The 19,123-nt window shown below is 49.5% G+C and overlaps 10 protein-coding genes across 10 annotated transcripts; 6 read left to right on the forward strand and 4 right to left on the reverse strand.

Moving 5' to 3' along the window:
* Positions 1–32: 32 nt before the first annotated feature.
* Bathy01g02100 (unknown protein) lies at positions 33–2,714 on the forward strand (the record flags this gene model as incomplete). Its single annotated transcript, XM_007515283.1, has 1 exon — positions 33–2,714. The coding sequence occupies one exon, from the start codon at positions 33–35 to the stop codon at positions 2,712–2,714; it is 2,682 nt and encodes an 893-aa protein (XP_007515345.1).
* A 96-nt stretch (positions 2,715–2,810) lies between these two features.
* Positions 2,811–3,491, reverse strand: Bathy01g02110 (ATP-dependent Clp protease proteolytic subunit; the record flags this gene model as incomplete). Its single annotated transcript, XM_007515558.1, has 1 exon — positions 2,811–3,491. The coding sequence occupies one exon, from the start codon at positions 3,489–3,491 to the stop codon at positions 2,811–2,813; it is 681 nt and encodes a 226-aa protein (XP_007515620.1).
* Positions 3,492–3,654: 163 nt separating this feature from the next.
* Positions 3,655–5,544, reverse strand: Bathy01g02120 (serine/threonine protein kinase; the record flags this gene model as incomplete). The annotated part of the gene is made up of 1 exon (XM_007515596.1): positions 3,655–5,544. The coding sequence occupies one exon, from the start codon at positions 5,542–5,544 to the stop codon at positions 3,655–3,657; it is 1,890 nt and encodes a 629-aa protein (XP_007515658.1).
* Positions 5,545–5,791: 247 nt separating this feature from the next.
* On the forward strand, positions 5,792–6,850 carry Bathy01g02130 (unknown protein; the record flags this gene model as incomplete). Its single annotated transcript, XM_007515416.1, has 1 exon — positions 5,792–6,850. One exon carries the CDS (start codon positions 5,792–5,794, stop codon positions 6,848–6,850), a length of 1,059 nt encoding a protein of 352 aa, XP_007515478.1.
* Positions 6,851–7,084: 234 nt separating this feature from the next.
* Positions 7,085–9,028, forward strand: Bathy01g02140 (predicted protein; the record flags this gene model as incomplete). The annotated part of the gene is made up of 4 exons (XM_007515040.1): positions 7,085–7,089; positions 7,333–7,393; positions 7,577–7,679; positions 7,860–9,028. 4 exons carry the CDS (start codon positions 7,085–7,087, stop codon positions 9,026–9,028), a joined length of 1,338 nt encoding a protein of 445 aa, XP_007515102.1.
* A 370-nt stretch (positions 9,029–9,398) lies between these two features.
* Positions 9,399–10,352, forward strand: Bathy01g02150 (3-ketoacyl-(acyl-carrier-protein) reductase; the record flags this gene model as incomplete). The annotated part of the gene is made up of 1 exon (XM_007515268.1): positions 9,399–10,352. One exon carries the CDS (start codon positions 9,399–9,401, stop codon positions 10,350–10,352), a length of 954 nt encoding a protein of 317 aa, XP_007515330.1.
* Positions 10,353–10,533: 181 nt separating this feature from the next.
* On the forward strand, positions 10,534–12,597 carry Bathy01g02160 (unknown protein; the record flags this gene model as incomplete). The annotated part of the gene is made up of 1 exon (XM_007515405.1): positions 10,534–12,597. One exon carries the CDS (start codon positions 10,534–10,536, stop codon positions 12,595–12,597), a length of 2,064 nt encoding a protein of 687 aa, XP_007515467.1.
* A 126-nt stretch (positions 12,598–12,723) lies between these two features.
* On the reverse strand, positions 12,724–14,511 carry Bathy01g02170 (predicted protein; the record flags this gene model as incomplete). Its single annotated transcript, XM_007515377.1, has 1 exon — positions 12,724–14,511. One exon carries the CDS (start codon positions 14,509–14,511, stop codon positions 12,724–12,726), a length of 1,788 nt encoding a protein of 595 aa, XP_007515439.1.
* Positions 14,512–14,947: 436 nt separating this feature from the next.
* Positions 14,948–16,264, reverse strand: Bathy01g02180 (predicted protein; the record flags this gene model as incomplete). Its single annotated transcript, XM_007515433.1, has 1 exon — positions 14,948–16,264. One exon carries the CDS (start codon positions 16,262–16,264, stop codon positions 14,948–14,950), a length of 1,317 nt encoding a protein of 438 aa, XP_007515495.1.
* Positions 16,265–16,670: 406 nt separating this feature from the next.
* Bathy01g02190 (unknown protein) lies at positions 16,671–19,087 on the forward strand (the record flags this gene model as incomplete). The annotated part of the gene is made up of 2 exons (XM_007515429.1): positions 16,671–16,753; positions 16,966–19,087. The coding sequence occupies 2 exons, from the start codon at positions 16,671–16,673 to the stop codon at positions 19,085–19,087; spliced, it is 2,205 nt and encodes a 734-aa protein (XP_007515491.1).
* Positions 19,088–19,123: the final 36 nt, after the last annotated feature.

Below are 19,123 nucleotides of genomic sequence, written 5' to 3' on the forward strand. Positions count from 1 at the left end.
ACTTGCTTTAAAAAACACATGCAATACATGCGATGAGACGAACGTCGCAAACAACAACAACAACAACAACAACAACAACAACAACAGCGCCGCCGGCGGGAGGGCGCGCGAGCGAAACGTCGACGTCCTCTTTTTCTTTGTCTTCCAAAAGCGCGGTGGTGAAGAAGAGTGCCGCTGAAAAGAGAAGGAAAAAAGGAGGAGGAGAAAGACCACGAGAAAGGAGAATCTCCTCCGGGAACTCCTCCACGCACTCCTCCTGCACGAGGAAGAGTTTGACCAAAAATACTAATAATACCGCGACGAATAAAAGTCTGTTAAGAGGAGTGGTGGAGAACGAGCGAGTGATACGCGACGAGAACGGGAAGGACGTGACGCCGAGGTCGCTGTTGGAACCGTGTCGATGGACGAGAAAGAAGAACGAAGTCTTTCGCGGTGATGGTGGTGGGAAAGAAGAAGAAGAAGAAGAAGAAGAAGAGGAAGAGGAGGAGGAGGAAAGCTTTTTCGACGCGAGCGAAGACGAGGAAAGCACGAGTAACTCGAGCGAAGACGAAGAAGAAAACAGTAGAGTGGAAGGGAATGATAATGATATCGATTATATTTTCAACTTTGACTTTTCCAAGCTTTGGGAAAGGCAAAGTTCGAGAGAATCGAAGCGCATCGAGTTGGCGCCTATCGAATTCGCGACGCCGCCGACGGCGACGAGGAGGAGGAAAAAGACGAGAATAAAGAAGAAACGAGTTCCGTTTGATCCCGAAATACACGTGCACCGCTCGACTCAAACATATACTACCCCCTGTGTTGTTCGCGAAACGTTTACGGATTCACCGGAAACCAAGGAAAGTGAGACGTGTTGGCAAAAAGAGGAAACGCGGAAGGAAGGAGGGAAAGCACAGGGACGGGCGAGAAAACGCGTTGGTCGCGCGTTCTTGAAACAGGCGGAAATCATCGCTGATCGCCAGATTCGGGCAAGTCTGATGCTAGAGCAAACGTTGCGGTATAGAGGGACGCTTCACGATGGGGATGAACTACCCTTCGATGCTTCGAAGCAACTGACCCGTTTGTGCGAGTACAAGTATCCATCGGCGTCATCCTCCGAATCTGGAAAAGAGAAGAGAGTCAACGCGATTCGATTCCACCCTCGTTTTGATGGCGTCGTTGCCATCTGTCACGGATCTGTTGATGCAGGAAATATTGTTTTGCGTGGTGATGACTACGACGAGAACGTAGATGAGAACAAACGCAACCTCGAATACTTCAATAAAAGGGATCTGGAGAAACGTGGCGCCGTACACGTTTGGACGCTTCGAGACGCCACGAAACCAGAGGTATCACTCACTCTCGAAAGTTCCGTGACTTCAATAGCATTTCAGAGCGTCCATTACAACGACGCAGAAGAGCATTTGAGGAATAAAAGCAGGCGCATGCTCTGTGGATGCCTCGATGGTAGTATACGGTGCCTCGATATCGCGTTTCGAGGCGACAAGAAGGGTAGCGCCTCCCACCAGCACCAAGGACTCCTTTACGAATCGCGACCGGAGCATTCACACAAAGAAAAAGTTTGGGCGGTTGAATTCTTAGATGATAACGTCGACAAGGAAAGTCACTGCGAGTTCTCCGCTGTAAGTTGCTCTACAGATGGTGCGATTCTCAAAATGGACGCGCGCGCATTAATTCCTAGCGAATCAATAGGCACTTTGCGCATCTTACGCGACGGTCAAGATCGAGGCGAAAAGCGTTTTCTGGAGTCGAGTGGCGAAACAATACTAGGAAAAAGTCTCGTCTGCGATGATCCTCGAGAGATTCAAGCGACGTGCTTAGATGTCATCGACCAATCTTGCCTTCTCGTTGGAACCATACGCGGAGATATTTTCGTTTGCGCAAAACGCTCGCTCGATGAAAATGACGGGCACAGCGAAATGTTTACGATCACTAAGAAGATAAAAGCGCACTCGATTTCATCGTTGTACGCGGCGATATATCAAGTTAAGAAGCATCCGTCAGTTCCCGGCGTCTTTGCGACAGCTTCTGCTGATGGAACAGTCCGTGTTTTTCGGGTGTCGGATCTGGAACACGAAGCAAACTCCGTCAAGCGAGCTCGAGATACACACGCGAACAACGCAAACGATCTCTGGCAAGAAACATCTTCATCAATCTTCAAAGAAACTGATACGTCGCAAATATTTTCATTCGCACCGGTACCTTTGCGAGTTCAAAACGGTTATGGTGCGAGCAGCAGCAGTAGTAGTAGTAGTAGGTCGACGGCGTCTTCCGTATCGCTCCCGCCAGTGAACGATATCGCGTGGGATACAAACGACGGGAGGAAACTTGCCGCGGTGTACGACGATGGAACGTTACGTATTTGGAAGTGCGAGCGAGCAGTGGCGCAAAAAGGCAGTAACATTAAAAGCTACAACGCTCGAAACGATGCATCTTTGACCGTAACTACCCCGTGGTTTGAAGAGAAGTTTGACGAAATAGGTATTCAGCAAAAAAAATCGAAGGAGCGAGGAGAAACGAATGAGAAGAAAAATGCCATACGTCTCACGGCGGTCAGTTACTCCAACACGAACGCGTCGCCAATATTAGCCGTTGGCGATAATTTGGGAAGCGTTCACTTATTCTCCGTCGCTGCCGCTCAAAACGAGGAGGAAAGACAAGAATTAAAAACCGAGATCGACCACGTATTCTCCCTTCCCGATTACCACAGTAGGTAGGTAAAGACAAGGAATGATAAAAATTATATTTTATATTTACAACACGCATATTTATAAAGATGACATCAACTACACGCACGAACACCTGCGCTCATTTTACTCTCTCTTAACGATGATCTCGTCCACGATCCCAAACGCTTTTGCCTCCTCCGCACTCATGAACGTATCCCTCTCCAACGCCTTTGCGATCACGTCCTTCTTCTGTTTCGTGTGCTCGGCGTAAATATTCGTCACCTTCTCTCTCAACTTTAAAATCTCCGACGCTTGAATGGCAATGTCCGACTGCGTCCCTTGCACACCTCCACTCGGCTGATGAATCATTATCCGACTGTTCGGTAGCGCTTTTCTGTGCGTTCCCGCGGACAAGAGTAAACTCCCCATCGACGAGCACTGCCCAACCGCTAACGTGTGTATCGGTGCTTGCACGTAATTCATCGTATCGTAAATCCCAAGTCCCGCCGTCACGCTTCCACCGGGCGAGTTGATGTAAAAATGTATCGGTTCCGTGACGGATTCAGACTCTAAGAACAATAACTGCGCGACGATTAATGCGGACATGTCGTCGTGGATCGGGCCGTTTAAAAAAACCACGCGTTCTTTAAGTAATCGACTGAAAATATCAAACGCGCGTTCGCCTCTCGGGGAGGATTCGATGACCATCGGGACGAGCGAGGCGTAGCTCGAGCGAGCGGCATTGACACTCGCCCGCTGCCGATGCGCAGCACAAGCCGATAACAGAGACCTTTTGGCGGCGCGTTGGAGGCTTCCGCGGAACATGTCTGTCGTGCGACCGTGCGTATGTGCGACCAAATAAAAAAAGTGACGTCTGTTTGTTGTAACGACTTCTCTCTCGTCTACTAATAAAAACGCGCGTATACGTGCTGGTGATGCTGGTGAGGTATTACTACTACCATACTACTACTACTACTACTACTACGTGCTACTTTGTCTCTTTGTCGTCATCGTTTCTCTCCTCCCTGCGCTTAGGGTCCTTCCTTCGAAAAAGACTCCTATCTCTGAGAAGATCGACGTCGTACCTTCTCCGCTGGAGAATCTGGAGGCTTTCGAGTTTTTTCGCGTAATAGTCGCCGAAGAAGAGTTTCTCGCTTTCTTGGACGCGTTTGACGACTGCTTCGAAATTTTTGGGACGAACCGAGCGGGTTGGGTGCATGAGGTTGTCCGCGAGTTGACGCAAAGATGCGATGGTTTTTTCGTGGCCGTCTTCTGGGAGGTTTATGGAGACGAGTCCTTTATCTGCTTCGCGCCGCTCGTGGGTTCTTTTTTGTAAGTGTTCGTCTCGTCGTCGTTCTCGTTCTTCTCTGCTTTGCGCAGGCGTGAGTTCTCCTTCGGTTTTGCCTTCGTCGTTATCGAGGTGCGTCGATGGTCGGTAACTCTTCGGTTCCATAAATATTTTGTTGCCGGCGTATTGCGTTTGGCCGGCTTCAATGTTCTCGCGAATCATAACGGTATTTGAGCCGCCTCGCGTGCCGTCGTAGTTGACTAACATGTCGTCGAGTAAACACCCGAACGCTCTGGCTTCGTTCTCGCGAACCATTTGTGAAAATTGAGGATTCTCGTCGTCGTCGAAAAACATCGCGGCACCGAAATCTCCTAGTTTCGCCGAAGGGTAATCCTCGTCGCGGTCGATGAGAATGTTGTGCGCGTAGATGTCGCCATGGCAGACGCCATTTTTGTGCAGCTGATTGATACCTTTGGCGACGTTAACGGCGACGGCTAGAATTTCTCGCGCGGTGAATTTTCCCTCTCTTTCATCGAACACGTCTCGGGTAACTGTTTCGAAGCTGGGCGGCCCGCCCAAGTTTTTCCAATCCGTCGGGTCTAAGTATTCCATCACGAGACCGCGTTTGCCGTCTTTGGTGGTGAATTTCGCCAACGTTTCGATGACGCCGCCGCTACCAACGGTTTCCTCTTGCTCATCTTGTTCTCCCTCGACTATATCACTCGTTGTCGACGTCGCTAAACTCGCGGCGGCCATCTCGTCTTCCGGCCTCCCGTCGCTCGTTTTCCCCATGTTATTATACACTTTAATCGCGACGTTGAATCCGTCCATTTCTCCTCGATACACCGTCCCACTCGCGCCGCTGCCCAATTTTTTCCCTTCATCCACCCCTAAATCCTCAAAATTAACGACGCGTTTGACCGCTCGTGTACCTCTCTCCATCGCGTTCGCCGCCGCTTTTTCCGTGCACGGATTCGCCGCGAACGCCAACCACGCCAGCTTCGGCAACCGGTACAAAAACTCCGGAAATACTTCGATCCGATTATCGCTCGCTCTCAATAACTCCAAATTTACCAATTCGCTCATAAAAGTCGGCAATTCCTTGATTTTATTCCCGGCTAACATCAACTTCCTCATCTTTCGACACTTTCCTAAACTCTTCGGCAACACTTCAATCTCGTTATCGCTCAGAATCAACCATCCTAAAGACGCAATCGGTAACGACTGCTCCGGTATCTCTCGCACTTTATTCGCTTTGAACGAAAGCATGAACAAGTGCTCCATCTCGCCCAGAACTTCTGGAACTTTCCTGAACTCGTTCGCGAGGCAGAATAAGATCTTCAGGTTCGGTAAATCCTTCGCGAACGAATCCGGCAGCGCGTGCAACTTGTTTTTCCCGAGATTGAGAAATTCCAGATTTCGTAACCGCAAAACCTCTTTCGGTACCGCGCGCAAACCGCACTCGCTCAAATCTAAACGCGTTTGTCTCTCTCTCTCTGATTCGTTCATCGAGCGGAGATGGTCGAGGATTTTCGCGCACTTTTGTTGTGCTTCTTCTTCTTCATTGTTGTTGTTGTTCGTCGTCGTCATCCTCTCGAAGGAGGAAAAGACAGACGACAAAGACGACGAGAAGAACGCGACAGAAACGAGAACGAGGACGAAAAAGAGAAGCACACCGAGCGTATTCCTTCGAGTCGCGGTAGTCTTCCACCTCTTGTTGTTGTTATGATAAAGGTTTCGGCAAACGAACGACGACGAGACCCGAAAAGGATGCCGTGACATCGAAGTGACGAATCCCCACAAACTTTTCCCCTTGAAGATGGACCGCTTTTGAGAGATGGTGTTCGTCCTCTCATCATCCGCGATGAAAACAACGACGACTCATAAGCCTCGTCGGGTTGTTTGTTTTTCGTCTCCCGGACGATTTGAAGAAGCAAAAGAAGCGCCGATTCCCCCGGCGAGATCGAAGAACGCGCCTTTGTATTACAACTGCACTTTGGAAAAAGGAACGCACGTGGAACACAGCGGCGACGTTATTGTCGTCGGAAACGTCGAAAAAGATGCCTCGATAACGACGGAAAACGGGGACATCGTCGTGTTTGGATCGCTGAGAGGAGAAGCGATCGTGAGGAGGAGGAATAAGAGGAGGAGTGATGATTTAGATGATGATTTAGAAGGAGGAAAGATATTCGCGTTGGACATGCGACCGGAGGTTTTGGAAATAGACGAAACGCAAATGCCGCCTCCGGAACACTTACTGGATACCGGAGTGAACGTGAAGGATAAACGCGCGATGACTGGGATACCGATGGTGGCGGAGAAGAGCGAGAGGACCGGGGAGATTACGTTTTCGAAGTTTTACGGCGGCGCTTCGAACGACGACGACGACGACGCGGAGCGGTATTACGAACGGAAGGAAAAGAATAGTTTATCCGCGGAGCAGCTGGAACGGTGCAAACGCGCCGCGATGGTCACTGGGACGTATATTTTAGCTGTCGGCGTGTGTTTATTCCTCTTCCCGAGACGTCTTTTCCACGCGGTCGTGCCGATCGGCGAGACGTTGTCCTCGGCGGTTTGGCTTCGCGTCGTCGCTACCGCCGCCATCGCCTTTGGTCTTTACTATCGCGCGGTCGCCGAAAACGGCGAGACTGGCTTTTACAAAGCTACGGTCACTGGACGCTACTTCGTCGGTACTTCTTTACTCTTCTTAGCTTTGTTTTCGCAACACGCGAATTTAGCGCTCTTCGCCGTCGGCCTCGTCAACTTCCTCGGCGCGTTCGCCATGAAGAAGAGCCTGGAGTTTGGAAAACGAACGAAAACCACCACCACCACCACCACGCGTAACGACAAGAACAAGAACAAGAACAACAACAGCTGGGCAAACCCATCCATTTAGTAGAAATTACTGCTCCTCGTTTAATGAATGCTACAGAGAAAAGGCAAATTAAAAGGGAAAACGAAGGACACCCGTTTGGCACTTTTTTGCATTTTCGCCCAAATTTTGGTTTCTTTCGTTTGGGACTTTTTTGAGCAGTTGAGCATTGAGCGAATAAATTTTGAAAATCTCTTCATTTTACAAAGTCGTCTTTTACGCGCAAATTGCTTTGCAAAGAACACCAAAGCAAACACCATGCGGTGCGTCTCTCTTCTTCGTCGTTGACGTCGCAGAAAATATGCGATATAGTTTTAGTCGCGCTTGAATATCGTTGTCTTTCGCGCTTTTCTCGTTCGCGTCGTGGTCGCCTCGTCGGCACATTACACACGACGGGCAAAATGCTCTTTTTTTTTTCCGTTGCTTTTCCTCTCCCCTTGTTGTTTCCAAGAAGAATTTCTCTGACGTCTCTCTCTCTCTCTCTCTCTCTCTTTATGTTATCACAGTGAAATCGTCCACATACAAGCCGGACAGTGCGGTAACCAAATCGGGGCGAAGTTCTGGGAGGTACGCTTTTCGAGAGTCAAACAACTTTGTTCCTTTCTTTCCTTCGACGATGATGATGAGCGCCATTTTCCATTTTTCTCTCTTCCCGTTGGGTGAACGTTTTGAAAAGGACGAGACCAATTGTATGACGCTGAACACTCTTTCTTTCTTTCTCCCAACCACCACTGAATCAAAAAACAACAGGTCATCTGCGATGAACACGGCATCGATTCTACCGGCACGTACGCCGGCGATTCGGATTTACAGCTCGAACGAGTGAACGTGTATTACAACGAAGCTACCGGAGGTGGGTTTCTGATTTTTTGTTTTTCTTCTCCCCAAATTGTTGCTCTCTTTTGTTCCCCTTGATTTTTGAAAATTTCGCGCATCGTCGTCGCGTTTGGCGAATCCATATCAATGATGCCACATGCGCTGACATTTATCATCACTTTCTCTCTTCTATCGCACACAACTATATATTATGTAGGTCGATACGTTCCGAGAGCGGTGTTACTCGATTTGGAACCCGGGACGATGGACTCGGTCAGATCCGGCCCGTACGGCCAAATCTTTCGCCCGGATAACTTCATCTTCGGCCAAACCGGCGCCGGGAATAACTGGGCGAAAGGGCACTACACGGAAGGCGCGGAATTGATTGATTCTGTTTTGGACGTCGTGAGAAAAGAAGCGGAAAGTTGCGATTGCTTGCAAGGTTTCCAGGTGTGCCACTCGTTGGGCGGCGGGACTGGTTCGGGTATGGGGACGTTGTTGATTTCTAAAATTCGCGAAGAGTATCCGGACAGAATGATGTTGACGTTTTCGGTCGTGCCGTCGCCGAAGGTTTCCGATACGGTCGTTGAGCCGTATAACGCGACGTTATCTATCCACCAGTTGGTTGAAAACGCCGACGAGTGCATGGTTTTGGACAACGAGGCGTTGTACGACATTTGCTTCAGAACGTTGAAATTGACCAACCCAACTTTTGGCGATTTGAACCATTTGATTTCCGCGGTCATGAGTGGCATCACGTGTTGCTTGCGATTTCCGGGTCAATTGAACGCGGATTTGAGAAAGTTAGCGGTGAACTTGGTGCCGTTCCCGAGATTGCACTTTTTTATGGTTGGTTTCGCGCCGCTCACGTCGAGAGGGTCGCAACAATACAGATCGTTGTCCGTTCCGGAACTCGCCTCGCAAATGTGGGACGCAAAGAACATGATGTGCGCCGCGGATCCGAGACACGGGAGATACCTCACCGCCTCTGCTTTATTCCGAGGCCGCATGTCGACCAAAGAAGTCGACGAACAACTTTTCAACGTCAAAAACAAAAACTCGTCCTACTTTGTCGAATGGATCCCGAACAACGTCAAATCGTCCATCTGCGATATCCCACCGAAAGGTTTGAAAATGTCCGCCACTTTTATCGGGAACACGACTGCGATTCAGGAAATGTTCAAGAGAGTTGGCGAGGACTTTTCGTCCATGTTTAGGCGCAAAGCGTTTTTGCATTGGTACACCGGCGAAGGCATGGACGAGATGGAGTTTACCGAAGCCGAATCGAACATGAACGATTTGGTCAGCGAGTATCAGCAATACCAAGACGCGTCGGTGGAAGAGGAGGAGTACGACGAAGACGACGACGACGAACAAGCGTACTAAAATAAAGAGAGAGAGAGAGAGTAAAAATTTTTAGCGTTTTAGTCACACACACACACACACGAAAGAGAGAGAGAGAAAGTTTGTATTGCGAGAGAGAGAGAAGAGAGAGAGAGAGAGAGAGAAAGAAAAACGAGGAGGTTTGCGGATGCGCATTTGAAAAGAAACACCACGAAAGAGAGATGGATGGAAATGTTGTCGTCGCTCTACGAACAAGAGGAGAGTTTATTACCTTACATAGCTGTACCATGAAATTTAAGAACACATTTTTGACTTCACAAAACAAAAAATCAGTCTTGGACGAACTTTTCTCTCTCTTATCCAAAATACGAATTCTTCATTAAAGCACAGCACATACGAAGAAACAACCATCATGGCTTTTTCTGTCCGCGCAACGTCCTCCTCCGCTCACCACATCGCACGCAACGTCGTCTCCAAAACGCGTTCCTCGTGTTCTTCGTCCTTAGCCTCGAAGCGTTCCCAAGGGATGCAGGGGAAAAAAATGAGTCCATCCTCGTCCTCGATTCCGTTTCATTTCAGCAGCAGCGGCAGAAAGTCCGCGATGACTGTCCAAGCGGCGGCGGATGGTCCGGTGTGCGTCGTGACTGGTGCTTCTCGTGGCATCGGCGCGGCTATTGCCACGCAGTTGGGCGCGCAAGGCTGCCGAGTTGTCGTCAACTACGCGGCGAGCTCGGGACCGGCCGAGGAAGTGTGCAAAACCATCAAAGCGTCCGGTGGGGACGCCATCGCGGTGCAAGCGAACGTGGCGAAGCAAGAGGAAGTCGACGCGTTGTTTAAAGCCGCGGTGGACGCGTTCGGTGAGGTGAACGTTTTGGTGAACAACGCGGGTATTACCCGAGATACGCTGATGATGCGCATGAAATTAGCCCAGTGGCAAGAGGTTATCGACTTGAACTTAACCGGCGTGTTTTTGTGTACGCAAGCGGCGTGTAAAATCATGGGGAAGAAGAAACCAGTGAAAGGGAGAATTATCAACATCACTTCCGTGGTTGGCGTGACCGGGAACGCCGGGCAGGCAAACTACTCCGCGGCTAAAGCCGGGGTGATTGGGTTGACGAAAACCGTCGCGAGAGAATACGCCGGGAGAAACATTCAGTGCAACGCCATCGCGCCTGGGTTTATTGCGAGTGATATGACTGCAGAGTTAGGGCCAGAAATCGAGGCAAAGATCTTGACGACAATTCCAGCCGGGAAATACGGTCAGCCGGAAGATATCGCGGGCATGGTGAGATTTTTGGCGTTGGATCCGGCGGCGGCGTATATCACCGGCCAAACGATCCACGTCGACGGCGGCATGGTCATGTAAAAGAAGAATGTGAGAGGTCTTATTCTTCCACGTGTCAATCTTATAATTAATATTACCTTAAAAACACCGTATATCATGTGCACGCTTTTCTCGCCTTCACGCCGTTCGTTCGTCGACATCTTCACAAATAAGAAGTGTGCCCGAGGCACGCAAAACTCAACATCGAGAGGAAAAAAAGTCAATGGCTTCCGTCGCCGCTTTCGCCGAGACCACTCATTCTCACCTTAACGCGCTCCCCGATTCGCTCCTCGACTTGGCCAGAGACGTGCATTTGGTCTCGTATCAACCGTCCGACGATGTTTGCGTGCAAATAGTCCGCAAATTTTCGTTCCGAACCATCCTTACAGCGCTGAACAGTTACAGTTGTCCCGCTCCTCGAAGAAGAGAAGAAGAAGAAGAAGAAGAAGACGACGACGACAAAGAAGAAGAAAACGGGGAGAACAACAACACGAATAATACGAATAATCTGGAAGTACTCTGCGAACTCGTCGCAAAAATGAGCAAGTGCGACCGCGTGATAGAACTGCTCCTCTTTCCAGATGATGCAGAGGACGAGAGAGGAAGTCTTGGCGGCGGGTGCGCTCGTGAGGAAGTCTTGGGTGCGCTCGCGAAAGGAATAACAAAACAGGACGCGTTTGAAGAAGGAGAAGAGGAGAATATATACGCGACGACTTTGACGAGTCGAGCGTGCGCGGTGGCGCTGATGGAGATTATGAAGTATTGCGCGAGAAGAAGCGGAAGAAGCGCGGATGATGATGATGCGAAGAGCGGCGCTACTGCGGACGAGATTTTCGATCGGCTTCTTCCGGACGTTCTGGAAGGGATGTTGGAAACTTCCGACGAGAGAGTGCTCGCGGCGTTGGAGACGGCGGCGTGCGCCGCGGTGGGAGAAAGAGGGAAAATCGGCGAAAGAAGGAGGATGCGAGTGAAACAGATGGTTTTGGGGATGGCGGCGACGGGGAAGTGCGCGCACTCGTCGTCGGTGGCGAAAAGTCGAGCGTTGACTGCACTCGCCGCGTTGTCTTCTGATTACTCCGAAGGAGGAGAAAGAGAAGGAAACGAGAAAGAAGAAATTGTGAGGAGGAAAGAGATTGAGGCGTTCGAGGACACCACGCGCGAAAGCGTGAAGTGTAAAGACGCGTTGCTTTTGGCGGTAACGCTAGAGAGTTTGGGAGAGCTGTGTGAACGAGACAGGCGAGTAGCGATGAAAGTGTTTCGTAGCGATGAGTTGAGAGAGGTACTTTTCAAAAATGAGAAAGACGACGACGAAGAAAACGAAAAACGCGAGGAGGAACGATCGATGCGCATTGCCAGTTTAACGTGCGCGGCGAGGGTGTGCGGTAGCGCGGTGATAGTGTTAACAGCATCTGACAGTAATGATATTCGAAGAGACAATACCGAGGATGCGATATCCTTTGAAACGTGCGCGTCTATATTCGTCGAAAATGCGACGGCAATGTCTTCGAACAGACGGAGTAGCGACGAATCCGCCGCTGCCGCGGACGCGTTGGGAACTTTCTGTGCAATTGCGTTGTCGCCCTCTTCCTCTGCTGCTTCTTTTGCTATAGTTCAAGCACTCATGTTAAGCGCTTTGGACATATTAACGACTCGATCGTTCTACAAGTCGTGCGTAGCCTCAATTCACGCTTTGGCGAACGCGTCCTTCTACCCGGCGGAGATAATGCAAGAGACGAAGACGGAGAATAGCCAATTGCTCCAATCGCGCTTCAAAAAGCTTAAAATAGTCGACGGTACCGCTACCATGAGTGTTTCTTCCTCCAGAACAGATGGTAGTACTATTACATTCGAAAAGCAGCTCCGCATGAGTTGTTATTCGGCTTCGTCGTATCGCGGTACTCCGGCTGAAGCCATCGCGAAAGCGCTCGCAAACACTCCGGGGATTCGAGGAAACGAAAACGACGTCCAAAAACGGATAGCTTTATACCGATTGGCGCAAAGTTTAGGCACGCGCGCGTGGTTCGCGAGAGACTGTTTGATGTCGTCCTCCACGGAAGCATTGATAGGCTCGAAAAATTGTTTTGAGCCGACGAGTGAAGCTATGCGTTGGAGAATGTCAGCTTTGAAAGCTATAGCGATTGGCGCGATGGAAGCGAGAGCGTTGGATATGATCGACGAGAGTCAGTACATTCAAATCAAAAGTACGAGCGAAATGAATGCGTTCTTAGGCGTTGGCGGCGTTTCCAAAGCGACCGCAATCCCGGACGTGGCAACGCTTCCGCGGTAAAGTAGTGAAGAAGCTTCGTAATAAATAATAAAATATTGAATTCAAAAGTTGTAAATCGTAGTCATAATCCGAATCATTCGAAAGTCCATCCTCCTCCTCCTCTCTCTTTCTTAAAAAAGAGAAACTTTACGCGTTTGAGTATTGTTTTTGGAGCCTTTTCATCGCCTTGTTTTTCGCGATTATATTCTTCAAACTGTCGTGATCGATATAATCCGATGTGGAAAGTTCTTGCCACTGGTTCAAGGAAAGCGTCGATGCCTCGAGTTCCGCCACATTTTTCTCTCTCCCTTCCATGATGCGATCCGCGAGATGAGGATCCGCAGCCCGCATCAAGAAGAGCGTCATGGAGTGAATTTCTTCGTCGCTGAAGAGCTCTTTTTGTAACTTGCTTTTGCTGTTTGTGCTTGCGAACTGATCGGAAAAGCACGACGTGACAACTCCCTTGAGTTCGGCAAAGTCTAACTGACCTTCGCCGTCTTTGTCGGCAACTTTAAACGCTCTAGACGCCACGATACTTTGCGCAGTGTATCTCGCCGCTTCCAATTGAATGTCGCACTCCTCTTGGATGAATGACTTGTACGTTTTGGACAAGTCACCCAAGCCAAACTTGGCCAGGAGATTGACGATGGTACCCGCGACGCCTAACAGGACCAAACCAGACGTCAAAGTTAAAATGATAAAGACGGGATCCAGCGCACCGACCAAACCGGTTTGTTGAATGTCGAACAAGATGCCATACTTGTACATATCTTGGTAATACCCTTCGGGTGCACCGTCGGCAGCGTCAATCGGATCGGTCAAATCAGTTGGATTTGATCTGTACGTAATTTCCTGGCCTTTTGAGAACCATCCGAGAACGGGCGACACGGTGACGATTGCGTACACGTCGTCGTCGCCCATTTCCGTGTGCACTTTCTTGTGCAAATCATAGTTGAAATATCGCACAAAAATGTTCAAACGAACGCCAGACAAACGCGGGTAAGGATACTTTCCAGCACTGTTCAAAGCAGTCCCCCTTCCTAAATACCCCCCGTGCCTCCAAATAATACTCCTTCCTGAATAATCGGCACCGCCTCCCGTCAACCCTTCCAACGTCCCTTCAAAATTTCCGGGTTGTTGGTCAAACGGTTTGTCCAAATCCACGCCGGCCAATTCCAACCACTGCTTCATGGTCAACTCAACCGACTGACCCGGCGCAAACTCGTACTCATTCACGTCCGAATCTTTCTTTTGAACGTAGGTTTTCGGTTTCGTCCCGGAATACTCTCCAGAAGTCGTATCGTACGAGTGATCGAACGCCATCTTGCTCCCTTCCATACCGGGAATGATGTAGTTATTCTCCTTCAAATGCATGCATCTGCCATCGACAACTTGCTGTGCAGCTTCCCCAAAATTACTTTCCATCGCCGCTTCCGGACACGTATACGTCACCGTTCCATTGGGCAAGACTACTTCAGTCGCTTTGTACCTCGCCACCAAAGACTGGTGCGCGTGCGTCGCAAAAAACATCACGTTCCCGCTCGGTAACTTTGATATCATCTCGTCCGCATTGAAATATCCGCATTTCACGTTGTCATACACAAAACTCTCGGAATAATTGAACATGTACTTGCCGGTGCCGGTGTCGCTTCCGGCTGCCGTATTCGTACACTGCTCGGAGGTAGTATCCCATTCCTTTTGCAAATCGTAAAACTCCTTCTCGCCTTTCCCCCACGCGGACGCCACCCCAGTGGGCACTTCCGTCATGATGTACGATTTCCCATTGACCAAAGACGTCACGACGTACGCGGTGACTAAACCAAGCAACGCGTAATAGAGCAACGCCAAACGCCAATCGCGAATTAACGTTCTCTTTTCCGTCAGGTAGGACAGTTCGAGGACGTTCGCGCGGAGGAATTTCATTAAAGGTGTCATGATGTTGATATCAGAATTTGTTGAGAGATCCCTTTATTCTAATTGTGCAATTCGTTTTGAATTTATACGCAGACAAGATTCCAGACTCTTCTCAGGAGACTTTGATGATATAAAGAACGGTTTCTTGGAAAAAAGCCAAAGAGTAAAAACTTCTTTTTCCGCTCGAGGAGTAAAAGGTCGGGCAGTTGTCGTCGCGAGTCGCGCTCGAAACAGCAGCGGTTGTTGTTCTTTTAACGTCTGCGAGTAAAGAAAAGAAATTGTGTCTCGTTGTTCCCTTGATATTTTCGTTCGTGAAAAAAGTCGGATTTTTTCTTTTTGCTCTGGCAAATTTTTTTTCTTTCGTTCTCCAATTAAATAACAATTAAGTGTGATTGAATATGAAATGTGTTCTTCTTTTTGTTTGTATTACAATGACGAGGAGAGATAATAACACCGATTACGCGGCTGAATTGGCGTCGTGTCGTAACCCTAAAATCTTTTTCCTCGTTTCCACGTCGCACCCTTCCGCGACGGATTCGTAATCCACGGTCATTTGGACCGAGGAAGAAATCGGCATGACGAGTTGAGAAATTTGGTTCAAAAAGTTCAACTTGAAATTCACGTCCGGGCATCCGGTGCCGGTGACGAAGAACGCCGTGTTTTTATCCTTCTTTTTGTTGATGTGCGTGATGTAGTTTTGGACGACGCTTTGGTCGGCGACGCCGATTTTGGCCGACAATTCGCTCAATTTCGGGATGACGTGTTCTTCTAAGAACCCTCTCTCGGCGTCTTCGCCTCGGTAACTCGCCTCGGCTTTTTGCCACACGTTTAACAACTTCTTCGCCTCTTTACTCGGCTTCGCCATGATCATTTTCGTGTTGACCGTCTTCTTTGCGGCGGATTTAAATCCGTAATCCGAAGACACGACCACGTCGTGGTCCAACAACTGATCGTGGATCGTTTGCATCGGGTTGCCGGTAAACACCACGTCCGGCTCTAAAAACACCGCCGTGTAATCCGCGTTGACCAACGTATACAACGCGTGCACTCTTCTCCAACTCAACATCGACTTCAACTCGTCCGCGTCGGCATTCTTCGACCCTTTGTGCAACGCGTCGTGTAAACTCTTATCCACGAAAATATCAATAGGATACTCCTTCGCTTGTTCTTGAATGTACGCCTTGGTCTGGTCGTCGGCGACGACGATGGTCCAATACGGAAGCACCCCGGGCGCGACGTTCTTCAAAGACAACATCATCAAGTTCGCGAAAAACCAATACTGGTGGTTGCAAAAAGTGATGATGCGAAACTTCGACCCGCCGCTCGCCGACACTAACTTGTTCACGTGTTTCACCAACCCTTTTATTTCGCCTTCCTCGTTGGTTAAGTGCTTCTTCCCGAGCGATTCGTAGTGGTCGTTCCCCAACAAACCCGCCGCGACGTCTTTGAAGTTCCCGACGGTATTCCCCCCGCCGTTGGCAATCGCTGGCGCGGAGTACCCCTTGTGCCCGCCTAACGATGAGGAGACCGTCATTTTTTGTGCTCTCGAGGACGAGAGTGCGGCGGATCCGAGGACGAGTAACGCGCACGTGCACACGAATCCAAATCCGAAATGTTTCAAGCTAAGTAACGACGAAGACGCGCGAAACACAGTTCTTCTCTTCTCTTGGCGCTCATTTTCCGCGTCGTCGTCCCTTCTTTTGGTGTTGTTGTTGCTGCTCTCGAGAGCGCTCGTCGTCGTCGTCGCCAATAAAGGCGCGTTCTCGGTGTTCATGATTTGATGTTCTCTCTCGAGGGTACGTCCGCGGCCTCTCTTTTCTCTATATATCGCGGGAAAAATGTCCTTTCCTTTTCTCCTCTTCTTTTCTCTTTACGTGTGTGATACTACGACGAAAAAAGCACTCGCTTCAAAGAGTAGTAGTAGTGTTGATGCTCGGTTATGTGTGTGTTTTGTGCGCGTGCGTGTGTTTTGTCAATACTCGCCGCGCAAAAGTCGTTCGTCTCTCTCGAACGTATATGTGCCGCCCCTCGCGTACAATTTTGCTTCCCTGGTGTTGGTGTTTCGACAAAGATTAGGGTTTGAGACCCTAAATAAGACCCTAAACTGAAGTGTGCAAAAAAAAAGCACACGAAAAGAGACTTGGAGGCGCTTCACTTTCATCGCATCCTCTCTCGCAAACATGGCGAAACGACAGCAACAGCAACAGTCGCGGCGGCAAAAAAAGACCACCGCGACTGTCGCGGTGGAAAAGAATAAGAACCCGTGCGTTGTCTTTGTTTTGTTGTGTTGTTCTCTTAGTATTTTACGTATGATTTTTCTTCTCTTCGCATCAAATCTCAAAGTTTCTTTCAGCCGTCACAACAACTGTCTTTTTTCTCTCTATTCACTTCTTTTCGCTGACGCGCGACTCCTTCTTCTTCTTCTTCTTCTTCCGCGTTCTCGACGTTCCTTTCGCGTTGGTTTCGAAAAAACAGGGTCGTGAAAAGGATTCCGGTGTACTTTACGCCTCGTCTTCTTTCCGAGAACGACGATTTTGTTGGCGACGAAGATGAGGATGATGATGATGACAAGAGAGAGAACAATAAAAAGCGAAGAAAAACGATCGACCAAGCGATCGTGTCGTACCCGCTGAGACCTCCAAACCGACCGTACGCGACGGCGAGGTGCAAAAGAATCTCGCATAAACCAGTCGCGGGATGGTTGGAGATGAAAGTGCCGACCGCGGACGACGGCGTCGTCGTCGCGAAGAAGAAGGGCGGCGGGAACCGCGGTCGAACGCAGAGGAAAGGAAGAGGAGGAGAAGAGGAGGAAGAGGAGGAGGAAGAAGAGACGGTCGTCTTGCGCTCGGAACAACGAACGTCGTGGGAGAAACACGAGGGTCAGAAATCGATTTTGGTGGCCAGGATGAACGAGAAAGGAGAGTTGTTTTTGACGCCGGCGAACGTGACGCACCAGATGCGTCCCTCGTTTACGCACATCGTCGGGGAGAGAGCGCTTCAAAAGCAACACCAACAAAAAGTCAAACAAGAAAAGGAAAACCACGAGGAGGCGACGGAGACGGTGCAAGAGGAAGAGAGAAGAATCGCGAAAGAGGAGCAAGACGCGTTGGAAAATGAAAGACAGAGGGCGATGACGGCGGCTACTACTGCTACTAAAATTGTTCCAGTGAGCGTTTCCATCAAAGCGAACGAAACAGAAAGGCAACAAGAACGGAGAAAAAATTCCTACCAGTTTCAAAACTCCGAGCGTGAAAAAGAGACGTGGAGTGAATTAGAACCGACGTATAAGTCCAGCGAGTATACGAAAATAGTCGTCGAGGACTTATTCTCGAAGAATACGTCGGATTGGTGCGGCGATAGAATGGTCGGCGCGAAAGAGTATTTAGACAGCATCTGCCCGCAGCGAGGTAACGCTCGAAGAGACTTACCAGATTCAGAGAACGACGAGGAAGAAGACAGCGACAGCGACGAAGACGACGCAGAGGAAAACGACGTCGACGATAGAATGGACGTCGACGAGATAGATAACAACAACGAAAACGAAGAGGAACGCTTAATGAATGACAAATCAGGCGATTTCGACGACATTTTCGTGAACGAAGAGTTCCAAATACGAGACGTGTTGAAACTCAAAACGGTCGACGAACGCTTGGATGAACTCTTCGCGCGATCTGGAACTTCCTTCATGAAGTTTTCCGGCATCAAAAAGCTCGCGCCTAGAAATACGAAAGAGAAGGAGTTACTCTCCGCCGTGGCCGCGAAAGCGTCGTTAGTAAACGGCGTGTGGGTTGTCAACTCCGCGTTGCGCTCATTCGGCGACCGGAACTACGAACGCGTCCGAGATTCAGTCCTTTGTAGCTTCTCCCGAGGGAAGAAAATTCCAGTGAACGACGGTCACTACGCGACTAAGGAAGAACAAAGTTTGCGACAGAAAGCGTTGAGCGAACTCGGCGCAGAAGTTCGCGGACCGGCAAACCAAGGAACATTGTTTGAGTTCTACCCTAGCCGCGATGATCTCTTCTCGCGAAAACACGATGGCGTCGTCACGCAACAGAAGGACAGATGGGAACGCATCTTGGGATTTTTCGAGAGAGGGAAAGACTTCTCGCCTTTTGAATATCTCGAGAAAGGTCCGGAAGTACCCGACGTGGACGAGAACGCGAGGAAAGCAGCGAGGCGAGCGTGCGAAACGATACTAAAACCATGCTTTGGTTCTACTTCTGCCGCCTCGAAGAAACTTGAATTGTTACCGTCTGTATCAGACATCCGAGACGTTTTGAAGCGTTGCAAATCCCGATACCACGCGCTTCGCGAGCCCGAGTTGTTGCGTCTCATCTCCTCGGAACCTTTGATTGTTATCGGAGGACACGTTATTGGCTTTCATCGCGTGATGAATATTAACAACGCCACGTCCAAGGAAGAAACGCGAACGAAACGCGCGATCGTTCGTGAACTGATGCTTTCTACGAGCGGTAATATTAAGAAAGATTCGGTTTTGAAAGCCTGCGAGAAAATTATCAACGTCGACGCGGCGAAAGTTTTACAGGAAATGTGCACGTCCAGCGGTGGAGTCTGGTCAATCGATTTGACGAAATAAATCCAGGTAATAACAATAGAATAGTGATAACAACAA

The sequence above is a fragment of the Bathycoccus prasinos genome (assembly GCF_002220235.1).
Source record: "Bathycoccus prasinos genomic : Chromosome_1".
Classification (NCBI taxonomy): Eukaryota; Viridiplantae; Chlorophyta; class Mamiellophyceae; order Mamiellales; family Bathycoccaceae; genus Bathycoccus; species Bathycoccus prasinos.